Raw genomic sequence first — 24,708 nt, forward strand, 5'->3', positions numbered from 1 at the left:
GCCACCTGGCTTTCTCGTATCTCGAAATTTGTCTCGTATCTCAAGATAATTATTTGCTCAAAATTTTACTTGTATCTCGAATTGCTCCTATGTCAGGGTGCTCATATGTCGAGGTACCACTGTATTACTGAAAACTTAGTCTCTTAGTGTTGCTTTAACATTTCGCCAGATACTACATCCAAAAAACTATAGCCAATTGACACTTTTGACCTTATTTTTAATTTTAAGTGGCCCACATTTTGGAAAGTCTCAATACTTTAATCTGGAGAGCATTTTTCTTCTAGGAATGTAATGTTCGTCAGCACAAAGTTTTAAGTCAATCACCACAATGAAAATGACAAGAAGAGTTGGCAATCATAGTGCAGTAACCTGATAAGATAACAGTTAACCTAGCTTGTATTTCTTTCTCTACAAATATTCTTTCTTCTTTTTCATGGGTTTCAGCATTCTGTTGTGATATATTGCCCACAATTTGATAATGATACGGTATGTGATCATTTACGAGCTCTAGTCTCTGTAAAATAAGAAAGAATGCCTATATTATTTCATCGTAGGGAGCTCAACGGATGACAGGTCAACACATCCATCTCAGATCTTAAGGGTTCAAACCTGGGCTCTGGTCTTCTGATGAGAAATTTGAAAATTCTTCCCATGCTTGTCTGTTTTTTTTCACCGTGGTTCTCACAACAATTAGGAATCATATAAATGTCAATATGCAACATTTTCTTATGATAAATACTTGCCAATATTTACATTTTCAAATAATTTCCAGTAACTAGGTAATCATGTCATCATTGAACGGCTATAAAATGAAATGCTTTCACCCAAAAGGGTTGTAATCCACAGCAAGTGCATGTCAAAACTTTAGGTTTGTGTTGAAAACATTTGAATTTGAACATCATTCCTTTTTTTGTACAACTTCCCATAAATCCTCTTGGGAGCACGTTGAACAGGAAGCATACGTGTATCTCGCACTCACATCAACAGTCTGAATTATGTGTCGTCACGTGACTAGTTTCTTTACTGAACTCATGAATTTTTCATGCTTTTGGTAATAGGTGGTTTTCCCGTGTCCCCCTCACTAATGGTGGCCCTTAGATGACAACTCTCACTAGTTGTTTCAATTATTCACAAGTGCAGGTTATCTGCGTAACATCTGTGTACACAAAATAGTTTACCATGATGGTACACAAATCTTAAATAGCTCAACAGAAAAACTCTACTTTTTCTTTTACACTGTGCAACTTACTTTCTACTCTCAGTAGTTACATTTTAGTCAACCAACATTACTTTCACCGCTACTACTTTTTCTTCTACTGCTAATATAGCTACTGCTGGTTCCTTCCACCTCTTTTATTGCTTTTTCCCCCACCACCACCACTGCTACGACCACTGCTCCTACTACCACTAATAATACTTCTACCGACCACTACTTTTGCTTCCACCCGGCCAATGATTACAACTACTTCATATTCTACCTTCATTGCAATCTAATTCTAGCTTTATTTTTTACTACTTTGTAATGTTATGTTTTTGTATTTTTTATAGCACCACCACCTCAACTTTACCACTATTATCCCTAATACTACTACATTTAGACTTTTACCACTACCAAGTCTTCAATTTCTAGTACTAATATGAACATTATTACTACTACTAGATTTTGCACCCCCACGACTACTGTTACTACTTATCCTACTATTTTTACTAATGCTAGTTTACAGCTGCTACAACTACTACCACTAGTTTTACCAGTGGCGGGCTGTCAGGGCCTTCAAGGCCTACTCTGCTGGCCTAAGAAATATTTGAAACATGTATTATATTTTGTCCATCAATACTTATTAAATAATTCCAAATTGTCTGTTAGCCTCCTTTCATTGCTTTTCCCCCTGGTTGCGCTGTTTCCAGATATGTGTTTTCATATTGAAGCATTTAACCAATCACATTTCAGCCATTATTTGTTGCCAGGGTCAGAAATCTGCCTCAAGGCCTTCACAATCAGTTCTGCAGGCTCTGCTGTATTAAACAAGCGTCGATAAGACTGTTGCTTTAACCAATCAGATTTCGAATTGGCAACACCACAATGCCTTGTCGCAGGCGTAGGGATACGTCATTGCCTTCTCGCAGGCGTAGGGATGCGTCATCCTTTTCACCAACTATGATTGGCTAGTGATTAGCCAGAGCTACCAAACTGTATCTGTAGCAAGCTGCACAAGCAAATATATTGTTGTGTTGATTTAAAGCCATTTTCAAGACCGAATATGCCAGAAATACAACGGGACAGGCTCGACTTTCAGCATTAGCTTCGATGGCGATAGAAAATAAGAAAGAAAGGAGGATGGATATTTTGTACAGTTAAAAATGATTTTTGGTGAGTAAAATATGGCTATATTCCTAAATAATATTTCAATTGTGGGCCCGGTTCTGATATCTGAAAAGCTCCAGTGTTTGTATTTAAGCTCCAGTGTTTGTATTTAATCACTAAATGATGCTAGGAAGTGGATTTTAACCCATTTTAGTCCAATCTTTGCCGTTTCGCACATTGACGTCCATCACTGTGTTTTCCTGGGAAAATCACCCCCCGGCCCGGTTTTAATGTCTGAAAAGCTCCAGTATTTGTATTTAATCATTAAATGCTGCTAGGAAGTGGATTTTACCCGTTGAAGGCGCTGCGAGAAAATGCACGGACCGCCACTGAAAACTGTTTTACGATTGCTATTTTATCAGGTGCTTGTTTTATATGTATATAAAAATCTAAAATAAACATTGAAAAAAATGAAAAAAACAGGCATAATCGCAATGTTTAACACTTATCATTTTGCAAAGAATATAGCACATGAAAATATAATTGTGTGCAAGTAGTACAACACAGTAAGTAATCCGTGGAGGAAAAACTTAACACGCTATAAAAAAAGACTGAATGCGATTTTGGGATTAGCATGTTCTAATCTTTTTAATCGGCATAAAAATCTAACTCAATAGGAATGTTTTTTTTCTAACCGTTCCCTGGTGTAAAAACCACTTTTTCTTTTTAAAATGACAAAATAATTCCCGCACGGCTGTCGAAAGTCTGACACACTTTCATTTTCTCCAACAGGTCCAATCTGGTCCCTTCCTCCCAACGGAGGTGTGAGTAAAAACGCAGCGCCGGCTGGGCACGTTCCACACGGCTGCATCCAAAAGAGCTGTGGGTCAGTACTGCCGAGTTTACACAGGGGGGCAAAGGTGTTAATGCTACATGCTTTAAAAGGACTACAAGATGTCTTCACTTCACCTCTGAATTGCACCACGGGTAAAAGCTGGAACTAATCTGGGAGAGTGCACTGACAGAGAGACTAATTGGTGACTGGGTTTAGAGCAGTGATGCATAGGTAGACAAAGTGTGATTAAAAAAATGGAGGCGTTTACATCGGGAATATTTTTTCAGTGTTTGGCTATGGATAACTTTCTATAGTGATGATATGAAGTTTAAAAGAATAGTTGAATCCACTGTATAATTGGATTTTTCCTGTCATAAAACGGAGATTGAAAAACATTAATTAATTGATCAGAAAAATGTTATACTCCAATTTTGGACGGTATGAATAATTTGGTGCTTACTGTAAATATGAACAGATAACTAAAGGAAGCATTTTAATGTGTTGTGATTGGGGCTCATTGATAATAGGGACATCCCGATCCCATATTTTTGCATGCAAGTTGAGTACTAGTCACCCAATTTTGTGGATCTGCCAATACAATACCTAGAAATGCATTAAGGAGGGGAAAATTGCACATTCAAATGTTTTTTCCCCCCATTGGAACAAAGCTATCCAACATTAAAGCCATATAAGAGGATTATCAAGGAAAACATTTTTTTTGCAAATCAGTTTTGCAGCACAAAATAAGGTGCCGGGGAAATCTGTTTAAATATTTGGTTCTCAAAAGTTAATTTATATTAAAAAATAGCCCAATGTTATCAATTGAGGTCTCTTGATTGTAATTTTGTTCACTGTTAGGCTCTATTTTTTCTGCAAATGCTGTAACAGTAGTGTAAATATAAATCTATAGTATAAAATGCACTGTATATCTATTTTAGTATACCCAGGTATTATTTAAACTAAAGAAATAATAGAATGTGATCATTTTAGTGCTTTTGATTGAGTTTTTCTTTAGTTTAATATTTCTGCTTGACATTTTGATCCTGTTTCACTGCCTTGGATTGGACGTCTATCACTGCTAATAGCAGCCAATGAGTTAATACTTAGGAATAAATAAATACTTAAAAAGACAATTAAAAAAATATATTTTTACCCAATTACGACCCTTTAAAAATGATGTGAATTCCGATCACATGAACGAATCTGGGACATCACTAATTGATAATACATTAACTGTGTGTACATTGTTTGTCACACAAGCATTTTATTGAGATTAATGTGTTTGTAGCGATATTGAACTAAATCGTGAACGTTATTAGTACATGTCAAAACTGCACTTTTTTCCGTAGGATTAATAACATGACTGTTGTATGGGATCAGCCATGGGGTGTCTAATCTTTGGCCTTTGAATGTTTTTCCAAAGTCACACATTTGGTTCAAAAATAAACTGAAAGCCTCTTTTGGATTCTGAAGTCATACACAAGTGGTAACGAATGAAAACAAATTCATTGTTTACAACTCTTGCATGTTTTGAAAATATTCTACAGAAAGTAATATTGCAATCTGTCAGGGATACATGTGGAACAAGTCCAAGTGTTAATGTCACTTCCAGAGAGGCCGGGAACAAACATTACACAGGCTGAATCAGCTTCGGAATGGGAGTGCCGTGTTTACGAGTGAATCCGTGTGATTAAATCCAGTAGTGGAAATGAGAAAATGGCAGTTTTGGAGCTGCAGGATAGCTAGCCGGAACATATATGTACACAAACAAAAGTCACACACACATGCATACATAATGCTTCTACAGCCAAGGGAAGTAATGAAAACAAATGGCAGAGTTCTTTTCCCGCTGGGACCCGAGGAGGAACTTAGTCATCAAGCTAATTTTATTCTTGTCTGGCCCAAAGACTCCATTTCCTCTGGGTGTTTTTACAAACGCCGGGCTGCACCACGCCATGGCCCAGTGATGGATATGAGGGCCTGATGACCGGATGGCAGATGCTGGCCTTGTAACTCAAGCTCCAAACACTCACTGATGACCCCTTGTGCAGCACACCACTCCTCACTGAGCCCCCCCCCCTTTCCCACTAGACATAATCTTTACTCAATGCAAAGCTAGGCCAGCGCATGCAAACCTGAACCTTCTCTAAAATGGTAATTATTGTCACCAAGGTGACAATTTAGTGCAATACAAAATGTTAAGGCTATTCTATCTTTTACAGTGTATGTTGACAAATTGGACACCACAGCTCATCTCATCTCATTTTCTGGACCGCTTTATCCTCATTAGGGTCTCGGGGGTGCTGGAGCCAATCCCAGCTGTCTCTGGGCCTTGGCCACCACATAATACAGTGAATTATCGAACTGGATGATTTCAATCTTGAATTAAATGTATGAAAAATATGTTTAAGTCATCATAAAGTGCATCTTTGGGACTGGCCATTTCCTGATTCTTTGAGTTTATATTAAAATACTTTTCGAAGAATGCATACCTGTCAACCTCTGCCGATAACTGCCCTTATAAATGATTATGATTCCCCTTACAAACCCCCCAAAAAACTTACAAACACCGTACGACTCGTACAGTGTTTGTAAGTTTTTTTGGGGGTTTGTAAGGGCAATCATAATCATTTATAAGGGCAGTTATCGGCAGAGGTTAACAGGTATGAGAATGCTAAGAACATGATATTTAGCCCTGCAAATTCAATATATTCATGTTTCAAGGGGATTACTTTATAGTGCTACAACACGCCATTGCTGATGTTTAGGATGTATTTATTTATTTTTGTTCGTAAGACAAACTGTCACTTTATTATGTTGCATATTTTCACATAGTTTCAAAATGGCTTCTCTTATCCAAGTCTAACTTTTTCCAGCAATTTCAGCTCAGCAAGTAGGCTGTTTATGCGTTCTATATATAATAAAACACCCTCCAAACGCACTTAAAATGTGACACCGGGCTCCGATTTTTGAGTATCTTGTGAAAGTCACTCGACGAACATGGCTGAAAATTTAGTCTAGCCAGAAAAATCACTATTCCACGTGAATTCATAACTAAATCTTGCTTTTTTTGTACAGAGGACCCTTTCTATAAAGCTGGAATTCATTTTCGACCAAGGCGGAACAATGAGCCGTTTCCTGACAGATTCAGTGAGTGGATTAATAATGGATGTTAAATTCCAATTTTGCCCCAAGTTGTGGATTAAGACGAGAATGAGGAAGGAGCGCATGTCACATTGCTTCATTGGGTTAGCTGGATTAGCTGGATCACTATTACATCTTCCCATCATTGCTCTCACCAAAGTCCCATATTGCAACATGCGCACAGATGGTAGCAGGGGACACTTGGGACGTGGCGGAAAGAAAGCCAAATGGCCTCTTGTTCCCACTCTTCCGTTAGCAGCCTTCACTCCACGCACCCAGCATGGATTATTCAGTAAGCGTCCCCTTTTAGTCGTGGCTTCGGCCCGCACCAGCGACAATAAAGAACCTTATTGTTGTTGATTTGTTAGTATGCGACAACTTCCAGGAGACCGGGCTGACATTAAAAAGCAATTAATATACCAAAGTGCGGCAGAAAAAGCACCTCCGCTGGGAGCGTCTTTCACTACGGTGTGACCTGCAAATGCAAGGAAAACACGCAAAAGATGGCTTTTAGTGTGACTTGCGCTCATCGCCGTAGTAAGATGACTGACAGCGGGGACCGAGGGGTAAACAAATGCAGTTTATGATCAGCATAATCAATGTGACATCAGCACAGGAGGACAATTCGCATTCTTTCTTTTTGCTGAAGATATGGACAACTTGTGCCTTTGTGATTCAAGCCCCAAGAAAAGAAGCAAGAGTTTTTTCTTGGGCTTTTACCACCCGTCAGGAGCCTTAACATCATAGCAGGATATCAGCAGCACCCCCTTTAAAAGCAGTCTTGGAGGCCTGTGCATTTAAATTGCCTGGTTGCTTTTATTACAGAGAAAAAAAAGGCATTAAGGTTTTCTACGTGCAGAACTATGTACTTTTTCTGTTCTCAATCTCCATATGTACATATGTCCACATGTCCATATGTAAGTCAATAGAAAACAATAGTGTACTATTGAGCAAGTCGTATATAGATTTAATCCTCTATGATTACTGTAATGCAACCTAAATTTGTAAGGTAAAACACTTAGTAGCCTATCACTAACCAATGCTAATTCATTAGGAAAGTGAAATATCAGGACATTTTTGGATGAACAACTTCACCAGTCAAGAACTACCAAATGTTAAAGAAGTCTGAGAGAAAGCAAATAATTCATTCTGTGACAATTTACTTCCTTCAGTTACCTCATTTTCGGGTAAAGGCATGCTATGTAGGGTTTAGGTTTGAAAATGTAGTCGCTACAAACATAACTGCAGCATTTCAATGATTTGTTTTGGAGGGTCAGTTATGTCTTTAAATGTCTTCTTTTAGCAGGTGAAATGCATGCTTTTTAGAGTTTAAGTTGGAGATGAAATTTGTCGAAGTGTTCATCACAGCCACTGTCAGTTGTGTTGAACCATTTTTTAGTACTCCTTTCAGTTTCCTCTTTTGGAGTGCAGAACGATCCGTGTTGGATAGTCTTTTGTTCCAATGTCATCAACATAAGACAAAATGTACATATTAAAACAAGTTAAACCTATTCCTAGCCAATGCAGGAATACATTTGTAATGATAGGAAAAATCTGCTTTAAAAACACGTTGAGGTCAGAAATATAAATCATGGGAAAACGATTTAGTGATGTGGTATTGCAAATGTTTGCCCTAGAACTGACCAGCGACCAGTTCTGGTGTGGCTTGGATACGTCTCCAGTTACGTGACCTTCAACCGTATAAGCGTTATTGAGAATACATGCTATTTGGCTATTATTTCAATGTACTGAAGATTCCCATTCAAGTAATAGGTTAAGTTTTAAGCAAATATTTACAAAAAGGATGCAGAATGCAACATGCATCCGTGACACTGTCCACACACGATGTCCCATGTTTAAAGAAATTGCATTATATAATTATGGTTTCTTTTTTCATTATTATTACACTTTAACAAATAACTTTTATACAGCCTTGCTCAAACCACAGTTTTCTGTTGGGCATTGTGTACTACTGTATACTAAGTGAGTGTTGAGCCTGTTTATAGGTACCATGGCATATCTATTTGTTCAAGAAGAACCCCTCAGCCTCAAACGGCTTGTGCAGAGACATTGCGAGGTGTTTACCAAAACGCTTTTGGTTGCCCTTGTTGCTCTCCAGCCATTCTGTGGCCTCAAGGCTAAGTAGCAGAGGAAGGCGTCACTCATAAATAGGAACCACTCAAACCTTTCATACTTCCATTACGTTGGGGAAGGGGAAATCAATGATGGTTGTTTCTCTGCCGCAATGGGCATGGAATACAAATGACAACAATAAACCAAGGTAAATGTGTCCATATTGCACAGGCGGGCCACAAAGAAGTGACTAATTTTGTTTTTTAAGCTTCTGAAATGGGCAGTCTTGTTTGTGACATGGCTCAAACAGACCTGAAGTTGGTGCTCTAAATCCAAGGGATTACCAAGAAAAATGTGTTTTTGTACAATTGGTTTGGATATTTTGTTTGGGCTCTCGTTTTTTACTCAAACGTAATGTTGTTTGCCCGTCCTTGTGGGTTTCGTGGTGAAGTTAGATATCATTGCCTTTGTGTCTTTTGTTTTGACTTGCAAAGTGTCTTTCCCACACATTAACCTTATTGGATAAAAATGTTAGTCTGTATCTCAAAATGTATTCATTTTGATGCATCCTCCTTCATATTTGCTTCATGAGTTGGCCACGGAATTCCATATCATAGCAGATAGCTGGAGTGCCAGGTTACCGGGCAATCCCTAAAAAAAAACTTTTTAGGTCAGAATGTTTGGCACACTACCTTCCTATGATAGACTTCCACATCTTAGACAAAACATTTCGAGTCTTGTACGTAGAGTCACAGCCATATAAATTCTTTCATATGTGCAAAGAGAGTGCTAATATCTAACACGAGTCAAGCCTTACACTTCAGAGACACAAAAATGACTAATCACATGATAATTGCTTTATGGACTTATCGTTTGAGATAGTAAAACAGTCAATTTCTTTATATATCACGTCTTAAAGCTTCATTCTCGCTTCCTCGTGCTCGCTTTCACTTTGTAAAGACGTTTTTCTGGAGGCAGGACTCACACACATAGAGAGAATAAGGTATATTTTAGTATCTATCTTGTCCAAGCGATCTCACCATCAGTATTACCGATGTTATTACAGATCGTATTTAATTTTTTTTGCTAAACGGCTCATCAAGTCACTAAATCTAATTTTCCGTGACCTTCAACCGATTCTGTGATCATTCATGTATATCTTGTAATACAATGTTATGCCAGGAGGAAGAAAATGTATTATACTATTGTTTTTATAGATACTGGGGAAGATGAATTTTCCTATAAAGACTCTTATTATGATAAGCCTAAGCAAGGCAAATATTTATGTAGCGCAATTCAAGACAAGGTAATTCTAAGCATTACATAAAAACAGCGAGACACTATTCAACAATCATTTCATGCAGCCAATTTAAATAAAGAAAATGCATATAAAAATTAAATACAAGGCTAAAAAAAGCATACAACATACATAAGACCCAGGGTGGAGATTTTGAGCAAAATTAGAAACTTTGAAATATTTAGTCGAGGCTAGCAGTGAACACGTGTGTCTTCAGACTTGATAAGCATCTTTGGTATTCGATTTTAGATCTTCATTTGCCCTTGTCCATTAACTGGATGAGGTGTTGGCTCTATGCAATCCAGGTGTCATGGTAGTAACATAATTTTTACAAGCCAAAAAAACCCAGCAGTTTATCATTCAGAGAGGGCCTATTGCGGTTTATCTCTGCCGGCACACTTTGAAGCACTTGATCCTTGTTCACGTCTGCCATTTGGGGCTCACTGTGTCATGGAGGAGGTCATTGGGAGGGCAGCATCACCGGCTGCTGCTCTTTCTTCTACTACACCCTCACAGTCACATTAGGGCGTGTGCTCTGGATATTCCTGGGGGTGGATGTATCAAGACATAAAGGGCTGAGTCCCACAAAGGAGAAATTAATAAATAAACAGGTGTCACTATGTCAGTTAACTGGAAAACCAGTTGAACCAATCAGACACAATCTAGAGGAAAGTAATTTAAAGGGCAAAGGCAAAATAATAACCGGACCAGAAAAATGATCAATGTGGTTAATATCAATTTTAGCCAGAATTAGCCGTGAATAATGTAATAGAGACAAAATAAGTAATATAAATTCACATGAGGGAGTCAATTGTTAAAAACTCCTATGTGGTTCTTTAATATCAGACTGGAATATAACGATAACGAATACGAAGTATTTTGGGTGTTTGGACAGACGGACAGTTGGATGGACAGGCAAACCAAACGACAGATCCAACGATCAATCTCAAATGCGAAACATTCTTTACATGGTAATTTACTCAAAAACTTATAATAGCACCAGTTCACCACTGATGTCAACTAATATTAACAGTTTACAAATCAAAAGTAATCTGGAACATGAGTAGGCGTGTGCATCTTCTGCGATTAGTAAACAACACCGTTTGAAAACCTTCTGTTAAAACAAATGAATGCAGATGCTGTTGTCCATCTTAAAGTATCAGCCATTACAACATTTGCAAAAGTGATCAATCTCCTAGAAAAAGAACCCCCCATTTGCACACACATGCACATGCGCACACATCCATGTACGCACACAACATCTCCACTTACTCCTCCGGGTCATCGTTGTGTCGTCAACTGGCTCAAGCATATGTCTAACATGGCTGTTGGTCCCTCTGTCTTCTTCTGATGGTCCTATCAAACCACCCCCGCCACGAAAACTTTTGCGTCGCTGACGCTGCCACTTGTGTCGGCCGGTGGCCAGCGTAAACATGTAGCCACCACTTGATATGTTTGTACGGGGATTTGGGGATGAACATTAGCGTGTTTGGAGAGCAGAACATCTGGTGGGGGGAAAAGGTTACAGTGGAGGTATACCACCGGAGCTCGAGCCTTGTGTAGAATTCCTTCCATCAGATAAATCAAGACACGGAGCCATTGGGAGAGAGGAGAAGAAAGGGATGGGACTCTAACTCAATGTTGCCAGGAAGCGGAAGGTTGGGTGAAGAAAAGTCGAGTTCACGTTTTTGACGATCTGCCTCCTCGTTTAATTTTTTGTGGGGGTGCACAACTAGGAATTTTAACCCCCCCTTCTCAAAAAATGCTCAATTTACATATATTACACAATGCTCTGTTACTATCAATAGGTCGAAAGAGAAGTACTGTTTGTACAGAATACATGCCTGCCAAGTGTTTTGTTTTACAGCAGCCAGAAATCGGTACTAAAAACATGTGGATTTTGGATCGAAACCGATCTTGGGACCATGTCTGATAGTCCAAAAATAGCCGCATCGGGACATCACTACTCTGTTTCGGCTTGGTCTGAGCATTACGGACAGCCGCGTCAGCGCTAGGGATTAGTTGTAGCGAGTTCAGACCGACCCTTTGATCCGATTCAGCATCCCAGATGTCCACCCAACTGACCTTGCCAGGTGGCCTTGCGCTGTCTTTTGTTGGGTTAATGTAAAATATGATGTTCCTATCTATTCCTGCCACATTCTTGTCCCCTGTTCTGTTTTTTCCTCCCTGGCCCAGTCTTGCTACAAATGTGACACACAACGCACACCCTTGCTCTCCCTCCTCCGTATCTTCGTCAGCGATGAGTAAAGTGCGCGTCAGTAGATGTAAGGCATTCTTGAGCGGCCATCGAGATGAAGCTGTCAGAAAAAATGCCGTCAACGCCAACACCCGTGTATCAAGGGCATGAGTGCGGTGTCTCCTCACTGCCATGTCCTCTGTTGCTTAATTACGCCGCGTGTACACTGCGACTGCTATTGTCAAGATCTTGACGTGGCACCACTGTTGGCAAGTGCCGGGCCAAGTTTTGACACGTTGCCCCCAAGACTGCACTGGTTCATGCGTTGTTGACGGTTTGTGTGTAGAGGCAAGTTTGCTGATGCTAGTGGAGAAGGACTTATGACTTCTTCATTTCCTTCAGAGGTTTTACAAGTACTCACATTCTGCATTTACAGGAAGTGAGAACCTAGATATCAATTCAGCTTTTAACAAACGGTGAAATAGGCCAAAAAAGTGAACGGTACAAAGAGTTTTTCTAATGATTAATTTAATACTTGTTTTGATAACTAGTCATTGAAGGCCTTGCTCTAAATGCAAAATAGTTTATTTCTTTCAACAAGCATTTTTGTTGTATGAGGAAGAAAATCACACACTGGGCACAAGCTAAATTCTGTCTGAACTTAGAAGAAGACATGAATGAAAAAAACAAATAAGGCAACTAGTAAAGCTACCTATCTCATAACTGCAAGGTTTGTTTTCTTTATGACTTTTCAAACTGCAGGACTGGTAAATGTTTTCTCTTCAGATTAGATGACTAATTGGGGCCATCATAAACTAATGTTTTTTTAGGCTTGGCAAGTAGTTTATAGAGAGAATTGAATCACACACTGCTTTTATTTTATTAGTTGATGAAAATGTGATGGGGAATCTACTTGAAGTAAGCTAAGTGAATTGAGCTTTAATAAAATATCATGCTTAATTGGGCAAAGTAGAAGTACTCATCTGTTTTCAAATGTAGGGACGGAAAGTAAAAAGTTACAATAAAAAATTGTGAGCCAGTTTGATTTTTTTCCCTCCAGTTTTTGTAGTCTCCTTACTAGCACCTAGGCCTTATGTGCCTGTGAACATCTTTGCATGTGGAAACAAATCTAGTCCCAGTGTGATCCTGCACATGGTTGTCACATTAGGACTCTTAAATCATTTGATTTGAAAACAGTTTAGGGATGAGCCAGTGTGCATGCTCAGGTTTCCTAGTGCGTGCATTCGCAAGATTTGTGCTGGAAACACTGTGAAAAGTAAAATACACTCCTAGCTTCCAGCAACTTGAGCCTCAGAGCCTTTAAACTCTAAAGAATGGACATGCTGCACTAAAATGCAGTACTTTCTCACAATTCCAGAGAAGTGGGTCTGTTTTCTTTTCAATATTGTCAGTAAACAACTTTTTAAAAATATTTCCCCCCCGAAAAAATTCTTCTGTGCTGGCTCCCAAGCTACGTGACCATGAAATAATATTCTGTGATACGTCGGCTATTTTTGGTGGGGAATTTTTTTGAATCATTAGGAAATGCTATCCTCCCCCTCTGGGACGATGGCTTTGGGCACTGGCGTGAGAACAGAAGCTCTTTTACTTTTCATTCAACAGCTGTGAGCACACATCCCTTGTACATTTTTATACATTCTACTAATTACAGTTTAGTGGTTATCCTTCTGAATTCTCATGACACATGATCTGAGATTTTAATCCAACCATAAAAATGCAATTAGTCTAACCAGGATTCCCGCAGATTCTTGAAAAAACGACTAGATTTTTTTCATTCATTAATTTTCAACACCCTTCCTTTCAAGGATCGCTTGGTGCTGGAGCCTAGCCCAGATGACTTTGGGCGAAAGGCAGACTACACCCTAGCATTGGATTAAATTATTTCAAAATAAGCGCCATAAGTGACATTAAAGTCTTGAACGAAATTTGTAAAAATACTGAAAACCTGAAAATATTATGATTAGTCATTTAATCAAAGATGCACCCATGGGTTAAATTGAACAAACGTGTTAAATACAATTATTTCTAAAACCTGTCCCATCTTCTGCAAATAAAACAGATACGATGAAGTCATGTCACTTCCTGATTCTCTGTGTTCTTGATTTGGCTCCATTTTAAACTGCACTACTTGAGTCAAGTTTGGTTTTCTGGCAATTTGGTCTCATATTCAATATCACATGGCATTAAAAAGTCTTAAAATGTCTTAATTTTAACTGGGTTTGAGCTGTAGGAACCCTGTTAACTCTCTTCTTATACAAACTCGGATTCTTTTAAAGCAACATTTAAAGCTCCTCTGTTCTAACAAAAACAAGCTCCAAACATCAGAAGTCAAACTTGAAAACACTTCTTAATGATTCTGAGTAAGGATAAAATCAAGTCAACAACTATTTACCCCAAAGAATTCTGAATTATCTTGTGTAGTTTGAAGTATGCCTTGCGTACTTCATTCGAGGGCTGACGACAGGAAGGGTACTTCACACCGTGCTTTGACCAGGAAGTAGTTGACAGCTCTCTGTGCCCTGACTTGCCACTAATTTTTCCACTTCCTTCCTCCTCTAGCCTTGCGTAGCATCAATCACCTCGCTCAACTCTCAGCACTAGTGCAAACCAATTTCCTTAATGCTGATTGCACTGTAAACTTACTCTCCTCACCAGCTCTGGCTCTTATTCTGCAAGCCTCCTTCATTTTTACTTGCTTCATTTCCTTCCATAGCTTCCTCTCACTCCAACAGAGCCAAGTTTTGAGCTGCCTCGCCGGAATAAATGACCCTCGAAAAAGAAAAAGCCCAAACTATTTGAGGGTTCTACTTATAGCTCAACCAGCAATAAGTCATTGTCAAAACTATTATTTGTTGACAGTAACATTCTGGTCTAATCTCCCCTTCCTGGGCACGACAAGTCCGTAGTTCCTCGATGTTCCTGATTGCATCTTTGAGCTTTTTGCTGACATAACATTATTAGTCTGGAGAGCTGGAGTTGGCAAAGCAAGGCCCGCGGGTTAAATTTATTCCGTTTCAAATCAGGCGGTTATGGTATCAACCCTAACCCTCTAATACTATCAGCTTGTTCACAGTTTAGCAATCTGCAGCTTTTGGAGAATTGAGTTGACTTTATGAACACTGTACACTGCTCACATTCTTGAATTTGTGCCTCAAATGAAAACAAAAGCTCCATCCTTCATTAAGTCTAGGGACAAGCTCAGAGATTGTCAAAAACCACCCAAAAAACGGTAATCCTAATGCTCCCGCAATCATATTTAACTGCTAATGTTAAAGAACATTCTTTTGAGCAACTCTGGATAGATTCTATTCCCCTGAGTGGCATATTAACCTTGGAGCACCTGGTTTACCTTATTTGTTAATCTAGCAGACATGGAAAAATACTTGCAAAATATATCAAAGATAATTTACCTGCCTGCGGCTTGAGTGGTTAGCAAGTCGGCCTCACAGCTCTGGGGTTCTGGGTTCAAATCTAGGTCGGTGCATCGGTGTGGATAAAGCGTTTGAGAAAATGAATGAATGAATGAATTACTTATTACCTGGTAGTACAACTACATGACTAGTGTACAATGCCTCACTGGTCACATTTAAAATATAGATTATGTGCTTTCTGATATTTAGCTAGTGACCTGTACAATTTTTCTGTGACGGTTGTAGTTTCCCTTCATTGCAAATGTTTATATTGTACATGTAATCCACCACTGCATCCTGAAAACACTTGTTTTGATTAGGACGATATTGCTTTGGTATTGCTCTAAACTTCTAAAGCATGGGTCTCAAACCGATTCCGCCGAGGGCCGCAGTGGGTCCTGGTCTTTGTTCCAACCGATGCAGTGCCGACATTTTAACCAATCAGGTGTCTTCCAAAATAAGTAACACCTGACTTTAATTAACTGATTACACTTGCAAAAGGTATCCTCTTTTTGAGTTGGAATGAAAACCTGCACCCACTGCAGCCCTTTGAGGACCGGTTTGAGACTGCTGCTCTAAAGTCTAAAACAAATCATTACTATACTTGGCTATACGGCTCCTTGGCAGAATTTACCTTTGGAATCATAAAGCCTGACAGTGTAGCAACAGGATCTAAGTGAGGTGGAGTTCTTGCAAATGGTCTATTCAGACTGTACTCCGCCTACTGCTTATAGTAAGCCAGCATAGGCTGTAGCACCCCTGAGACACTCTCGAGGATAAGCGAAACAGCAGATTCTACCTTGCCTACTGCTCATACTTAGTTAGGTTCGGCTTCAGCACCACTGAGATATTAGTGAGGATAAGCAGTATCCCAAATCTTTAACTCTTAGATTGCGGGCCCCTATTTTAAGAAGCAAGGCCGAGAATCAGACATCAACATGAAGAGAGTTACAACCCTCCATCTGTGGTATGAGAAATTCCTGATGTGTCTCTCAGCTCTCAGAATCATGGTGGAAACAAGAAGAGGCCAAGAACTATTTCTCACCTTTACCGTCCTCCGGCCCCGAATGCAGACGGAAGCCGGGCAATAGCATTTACATGTGTGCTTTCATCCGCCATGGAAGGCCACAGCTCCTCCTCTGTGAGCTCCCCGAGTGGCGGCAAGTAAACAAAGCTATACTTTAAACGTCTCCTAAATCATTTTAATTCGTCCTCGGCAGAGTCTTGTGGAATGTCGAATTAGAGGACGTTGTCAGTGCAGCAAGACCGCAGCAGACATTCGCTCTCACCTCGACCGTGTCAAATTATGGGATGTCGTGGCACAGTCCTCTGTGACCGCTAGTGTTCGCACCACAAGGGCTTTTTTTGTTCCACGCTGACAACTCCCTCCTGCTGTTTTTGAAATCAGTTTCGAACACTCACCAGACAAAAATAAGTACACTTGTGATCCTGTACAAGAGCATTTTCAGTTGTTCAATTCAGTTTTGGTTAGAGATGTTCCAGATCTGGAAATCAGGACAGATCATGTCATTTTCAAAGGAGCAGAATTCAGAGGAAAAAAGATTGGGTTTTTAATGTGTGTTTATTTAATATTAAGTGTTTACTCATTGCCTGCCGTGGAAAGCGGGAGATGTTCTATTTAGATCTATTTTGACTGGGAGGGTCTGCAGTGATCCACTCAAACTGGATTGACTATTGCTGTCAATGCCAGTGAAAGATGATCACTCAATCCCACCCTTTACACTTGAAATGGATTTGATGCCTATAGTAACTGACAATGGCGGTGAAAGAATTAAGGGCTACAAACAACAGAATAATCTTGAGGAATATTGCAAAAATACATTTCCAGTACTATATTAAATATTTACAGTATTAAAACAAACTGCAGAACAAAGACAAAATATCCAGCGACAAAAAAAGGTGAAGAAAATCAAGACAATCAAGAGAGCTCAATTAATCACATCGCATTATGTCTTATATTAACGGAGATAATCCAGTTTTATTATGCATATACAATACATTCTATATTATATATTTATACTTACACTAGTAAAACAGCAGAACGAAAGCATAAAAGTCAAGAAAATCACAATAAAGGGCGCTTAATTGATCACAATTAACTTCTTTTTATGTAAAAGTTCAGTTAATGCAGCCAAGTGGTTAGCGCGTCACCCTGACAGTTCTGGAGTCGAGGGTTATATACATATACATACACACGTGCTATTTCACATTTAAAGCATTAATACTTTTTTTTTCGTGGGGCAGTTTTGGCGCCATGGCCGTTATAATTTTCCCACTTTAGTTCAAAGCTTTGGTGTTGACAACCTGACGGATGTGACTCATGAGTTTGGTTTGAACAAATAGCCAAGCGATGCATGAACAGACTTCAAACAATAACAGCCTCCCTGTTTGACATTCACAACGCCACTGCCGATTTTCCCAGATTGGGTTTATTTTGGTTCGTAACATTTTGGCATCCTCCCGTTTTTCTAAAGCTGGCTCCGCAGTGTCAGGTCTTTCCCAGCTAGGAGATTGATGGGAGCGCAATAGGCCCGAGGGGGAGCGCCGGGTTTTCCTCCCCTACGGGGACTGCACTCTGGGCCACTGAGCACTGCACAGCCACACAGGATACATCAGTCAATCCCACCACCAGCTTTCTTATAAGGCCTGCCGTTGGACGACATACGGGGCGGCAAAGAAACCGTAGCCGCACTCGCTCTGCTCCTAATGGCTGGTACACGATGGTTCATGTTTCAGCGTTGCTCTGGGCCCCTGCCGCTGACATGCTGCTACATTATGTTTAGCCTGTGTTTTATTTGGCTCTCTTTGGTATGGTGTAGTGCAATAGGAACTGAGCAGAAGGAGGAAGAGGTGGTGTGTGTTTCTGTGTGCGGGGGGTGGGGTTGCACAACTTAAAGGCCCAGAAGGAGGGCCACTCCAAAACAAACAGTAGGAAGCCGATGCCTTCCCGGTGTGCTTTACTTACTGCACACAAAGTGTGGCGTAACGTGTGATCCAGGCCACAGATGGAGCAATTTTGTCGCCCCCGTTTGTGTGTTTTGGGCCTGTGGTGTGATTTGTAGAGTAAATCTCAACAGGTTCGCCACCCCCACCCCCCAAGCCCAATATACACACACAGACACTCCACCAGCATTGCAATCCGTGACATATCATCAGGGGTTGACAGTGGTGATGGAAAAACAGTACAAATGCTTTGTTAAAATACATTCAGTCCCTGTAAGTCAGGGGTGTCAAACTCTTTTTTTGTCATAGGCCACGTCGTAGTTACATTTTCATTCAGGGGTCCGCTCTGTCTGCTAACTAGCCGACCACAATTAACTGACTATTGATTTGATGGATTTTCTAATAGGGGATAAATTGTTAGATTATTATTCAATGTTGAAATTGTTCCACATGCCTTTTTGAGACTCTTAATATCAAATATTTTTGATTTTCTTAGATTTTTGAATGCACTCACACAATATTCAATCATTTAATTAGTGTGTTGCAATCCGTGATAATGTCAATTTAAACTTGATTTTCCGTTGAGTCCCCATATTCTCATTTTCCTGCTTTAGGATCGTCAGCCGCTTGGCTTTGGCTGTCATCTATGCTGTATCAAGTAGTTGCATGTTTGAAATAGTCGAGATCACCATGCTCCGCCACTTCTTGTCAAAGGCAGTCAGGACTGCGTGGCAACATAGTTGGAGAGATTCCTGGAGGAAAACCCCCTAATTTCTCCCCTAATACATACACATGCTGACACACACACATACACCAAGGTACAACCAATGAGGGTTTGGGCTACCCTGACAAATTACCCACATTCCCGCCACTCTGGTGTCTCAGCATGGGGGAAACTGGACGGCCCAGTAGGAGGCGGGTGGATAAGTGGAAGGTCAGGGATTTGAGCTCGGGAGGGCAACCAGAGTACACGCCGTCTCTGTAGAAGATGATGAGTACGACGAGGGCTACAATGACTTTTTTTCTCGACTTTAATACCATGTCTACAAGAACATGGCAATTAAGTATGGCTCATTTTAAAAATAGTCTTGGTCTTTCCCAGTCCTAGGGGAACTCTTGCCAGCTGTTTTTTCAGCATTTATCTTTAGCCCAAAAGAAAAACAGAAGCTTTTCCCCTCTCTTGCCTCTTCTCTCTTTCTCACTGACTGTGGCTTTTTTAATTTATTTTTTCGTATATTATAGGCTACTTATTCATTTTGATGCATCTTTTTTTTCTTTTGCTGTACAATGTCTTTCTTCTAATTTCTGATTGTTCAAAATGATATTAGTGATCCAGAGTAAATTTTCTCTTGATACTCGTTATGTTAACTTCACACTTAGGCGATAACTTCCTTTATTGTTTTACTTAATGTTCGTGCAAACTCAGATTTTTTTTGTAACTCTTAGGGCAAGGGTGTCAGACTCGGGTGGGTTCGCGGGCCGCTTTAACGTTAACTTGATTTCACGTGGGCCGGACCATTTTAGATATAATATTTAGATTTTTTTTAATAAATTGATTAAAAGAACTGGATTAAAAGCCCTGAATATTCAGTTTTTTATAGATCTAAAACAATGTTTATTTTAGCTTTTTTTAAATATATTTTTAGATTTTACCAAATGATTTTTGAACTAAAAACAGAAAAAAATGATTAGAAAATTACAATTATTGATTTAAAAGGGGGAAAATCAGGAAATGTAATATACATCTATACTCTTCTTTTTAATTTGATCCTAAAACAGAAAGTCGGCACTCATGATTTAATTTCCTGGGCCACACAAAATGATGTGGCGGGCCAAATTTGGCCCTCGGGCCGCCACTTTGACACGTGTCTTAGGGTGAATTATTTTGGTGATATTTATTTCACTCCACCTAATCATTGTTTTTGTTTGAATGATCACGTCACCCTCAAAGGATCAGGATTGTGTTTTTAAATGTACTGTATTTATTTTTAAAGTATCAACAATTTAAGTGAGACATGATTAACCAATGTTAGCCTTTACAATTGAAATGGATTTGATCTCCAAAACTATCAGTAGCAATGAAAAAGTTAAGGGCTAGAAACAACAGAAGCAGTACTTTACTATAGATTTATATTTACATGAAAGAAAAAAACTTAAAAAATAGAGGAAATGGAGAAAATCACAATCAACAAAGGTCAATTGCTCACATTTTCACACTATATATTTATATTTTGGTGAAACAAAAAAAAAACCCTAGAAGATCCCAATCAAGAGAGCTTGAATTGATCACACGACTATATTATATATAATTTGGGGAATTAGGGTTAGCTATTTATCCCTCCGCAGTGTATTTCTGAGGTATCAGTAACGGCAGATCCAGACAATTAGGTGATTCAGACTTGACTTGCATGCAAATATCTCTGATTGGAACATCGCTAGTCAGTAATATAGAGGAGGATGTAGAAGATGTGACGATTCCTCATGGGACAAGTCAAAAATAAAAAGACTGAGAATGATGCAGTACTGAGCTTTAAGTGTCTTTTTCGATCATTCTGTTTTTCTCAGCCAGAGATATACTTTGAGTCAACATGAGTACAAGTGCCAAAATGATCTCACCCTAGTTATAGTGCCACCTGTTTCCTTGGCATGCCATTCACAGTCAATTTTTTAATAATGCCAGGGTCTAAAAAAAAAACCCTCCGTTGTGGACTGAGACATTTTGGGGTCGGAGGAGGGCTGACTTTTGAAGTATTCCCAGGCAGACTAAATCTCTTCATCCCCTCCATCGCCACAACCTGCTCATGTTGGCGCAGATTTAAGACAAAGGTGCGCTTTTTTGTGTGTGCGTGTGGACACGCTCGCTCGGAGCGGCAAGAGGGCCGTCGCTCCAGACTGCTGGGAGAGGATTAGGAGTCTGGAATGCAAGACACTCCTTGACCCAGGCTCGACCTTCCCTACTAAATCCCTTGCCCATATCTGTCCCTCATGGGTCATGATCCAATTGGTCGCCCTTTGAGAATGCTGACCCCTCGCGCACCTCAGTACTTGGTCTGCTCCGAGCGTCGCCGCACATTAACGCCGTCAACTGGCTAGAAGTTTCTGGAGAATATTTTTGGTGGATATGCAGACCTACTTAACAAGTAGAAAGATACATGTATCACTCTTGTTCTGGATTTCAAGGGTCCATGTACACCTAAAACATAAATGAAGTGGTCCCCGTTCCTCTCTTTAGGAGGCCCGGGTGGCGGTCCATTTGCAAGCGTGTCGATTGAGAGTGACGTTAATGGAGGCGGAGAGGAACAAACACATCAGAGCGGCGGGTGAGTGGCAGTGACACTGAGCAGAGAGAGAGAGAGAAGGAGAGAGATGCGTGGTGGCAGCTTCCCTTCCCTTCACTTGCGTCCCACATGACATGGTTGCCAGGAGAGATGAGAGACAGATGGGTGTCTTCTCGCTATACGGATGCCCCTTGAATAAAATATCACACTTGTGATTAATTTATATTTGCTCAGCTAGGCGAGCATCGCTCCCGTCTCATTCTTTGTCTGCTGTCCATCATTGTGCATAGCGTGATTGATTTTAACCAATCCTGATTCAAATGGCCGATGTTAAGGAACTGCACTGCAATGAAGAACACGTTTTCAAGTCCCTATATTGCATTTCTTCATATTTATTTTTTTAGAAGCCAATTGAGGGAATTTAATGGACTTTATCCTACCTATTTACGAAGAGAGGCAGGGGTTGGAAAAACCGGTCGTCAGTGAGTCCTAGTCCTTAGTCTTTGTTCCAATCGATCGAGCAGAGGCAATTTAGCCGATGAGGTTTCTGCTGAAACAAGAAGCACCTGACTGTAATCCACTGATTGCACTTCTAAGATATCAGATTGGTGATAAAGTATCCTCTTGATGGGTTAGAACTAAACCCACGCCCACTGTGGCCATTTGTGCAATAGTTTTCCCACCCCTGGGTTGAGGAATATATTTGTATCGGTAATCTGTACCTACAGTTCAGTCATCTAAAGGTCTGGTGGCGGTATGATTGTGAGTGCGGATGGTCGTCTGTCTTTCGGTGTGTCCTACGGCTCACTGGCAACCAGTCTAGGGTTTAGTCTGCCTTTTGCCCGAATTCAGCTGGGATAGGCTCCCGCAACCCCTGCCACCCTTATGAGGATGTGCAGTATGGAAGATGAATGAATGAATGTATATGTCTTAACTGTCACAGTAAATTAAAGTTCTTTTTAGGGGGTATTCACACCAGGGAAGCTCATAGTTTGCTTTCTTTGGGCCAGACCGAAATATATTTGGTCTGGACTTTTTGCCACGATTCTTTTACACATTGCAATTTTTGCAAACGACCCAGGATTTGACCACAAATGTCGTTCATTCGTTGGATGAAATGGTCTGGGTGGATTGATGGATTGGAACATGGATTTTATCTGTAAATATCTAGAACAAGGGCCTCAAACCGATTCTGCAAGGGGTCCTGGTCTTTGTTCCTACTGATCCAGTGCGGATAGTTTAACCAATGGGGTGCCTTCTAAAATAAGTTGCACATAACTGCAATCAACTGATTACACTTGCAAAAGGTGTCCTCTTGTTTGCGGCACTTTGAGGACAGGATAGAGACCTCTGATCGAAAAGATATCCTCATCGCCCCATATCAAACCCTGACTCATCTCAGCTGACATACTGCTAACCAAAAAACATTTGTGGCAATGAAAGCCTGTTATGTGCGAATGGGTCTGCATTTTTCAGCTTTTGTCTGAACTATGGTGCTGTTGCTTTCACACACGAACAGTACCATGGTACTCTCTGACCAGGAGTTTGGTCCATGACAGAGTGGTTTGTATTTATACCAGCCCAAAACATCAGCACCACCAACATTTTAGGTTTTGCCAGGACCAAACCGAGCAGGTGAAAATACGCCCTTCAATGATTTGGCGTAAGTTTCCTTTTAATTGGAAGCATTGTTTCACAAACGTTTTAAGCACTGCAACTATTTTAAAATGTGCACAGTCGTCACCGGCATCAGGTAGAAGCCACTTCCCTTGTAAGAAAACAACAAGAAAATCTCCTCATATTTGTGTTAGCGTGTGTTCAAATTGACACGTGTGCTTCCACTTTAGGCGTCCTGCATGTGCACCTGTCTCACAGGGTCAAAAAAACAGATGTGAGGAGCCCGGCAGCTCCACCAATGCCGGCCTTCACCTGTGTCACATCTGCCTGGCAGTGCCATCAAGGTGCGTCAAGAGTCCAATCTGGCATCTCTCCACCCATGGCTCTATGCCGCACCTCGCACTCTGCCCCCCCACACCACCAACCGTCGTTCTGCCAACCCTGTCCACCTCTTGCTCCTCCAGGCGTCTGCCACTCACCTGTCATTTAATCAACAGTCGTCCCTACCCCCTCTTTCTGCTCTGGCCTCTTTAAAAGGGCTGAGGAGAAAGCTGTCAGAGCGAGAACGGGGACCACTTTGGTCTCGGCCTGAAGTTTAGATACAACCCAGGGCGTTACGTTTTTGCATGTGTGTTGAGTGACAGCCTTATGTGGAAGCTTCAGAACTAAATGTTATTGCTTAAGTAATCTTAAAATGCACAGAGGACATCATTTCTTAAGAATGAAGTAGTAATAATATGAGGTTACAGTAGGATGAGCAATTTACATTTTATAGTGTAGAAATTATCAGATGAACCCAGGTCTACAGGGGTTAAAATCCTCACCAGCAACAAATTTGCTTTACTTTGGACATTTACTTGTATTAACACCAAAGGGCTACCACTGTTTGTTTTGGCTAATTTTTTCCGTCTTGTCTATTTTGCCGAGTATGATTCATAATCCTGGGGTTTATGGGGGTATGGTAAAAGGATTTTCCACCACCTTTTACAACTTCATCCTTTAGATACTCGATCACTGTGGCTATTTTGTCAGTAGAACTGTGTAAAGTATTTATCGAAGATAAATTTTATCATTTAGCAACTCAGAAAATTGCATACTGTCTAGACTATAGAAAGAATGCTTCAATCTTAATAATATTAAAACTATAATAATAAAAAAATATATATATTTAAAAAAAATACACAAATAGAGAGTGGTTAGAGTGTTAACCTCACAGTTGTGGGATCGAGGGTTCAATTGCAGGTCGGTCATCACTGTTTGGAGTTTTCATATTCCCTCAGGCTTGCCTGGGTTTTCCCCGGGTACTCCGGTTTCCTCCCACATCACAAAAACATGTACGGTATGCTGGTTGAACACTCTAAATTATTCTTAGTTTTGAGTGTGAGCATGAATGGTTGTCCTTAAGGCCCATTTGTCTCCCACCTGATGCCCATAGTTGGCTGGGATAGGCTACAACACCTCTGAAAACCCTTGTGAGGATAAGCAACCTTATATAAATACTGTGTTGCATTGAGAGAGTACATAGGACTAAAGTGTCCTATGGTTTTTTGCCTGCTTACTGGTACCG

At 40.3% G+C, this 24,708-nt stretch overlaps 1 protein-coding gene across 3 annotated transcripts in view; it reads left to right on the top strand.

Annotated features, from left to right (window-relative positions):
- The window catches only part of LOC144090484 (uncharacterized), a 214,589-nt gene that overhangs the window by 47,762 nt on the left and 142,119 nt on the right, over window positions 1–24,708 (top strand). For 2 of the 3 annotated variants that reach the window (XM_077621964.1, XM_077621962.1), the window contains exon 4: window positions 3,098–3,191. In XM_077621964.1, the coding sequence (XP_077478090.1) occupies window positions 3,098–3,191 (94 nt within the window). Of the gene's footprint in view, window positions 1–3,097; window positions 3,226–21,478; window positions 21,567–24,708 lie in introns of all 3 variants that reach the window. The other variant, XM_077621961.1, reaches the window with a different exon arrangement.

Source organism: Stigmatopora argus, chromosome 16, assembly GCF_051989625.1.
Source record: "Stigmatopora argus isolate UIUO_Sarg chromosome 16, RoL_Sarg_1.0, whole genome shotgun sequence".
Classification (NCBI taxonomy): Eukaryota; Metazoa; Chordata; class Actinopteri; order Syngnathiformes; family Syngnathidae; genus Stigmatopora; species Stigmatopora argus.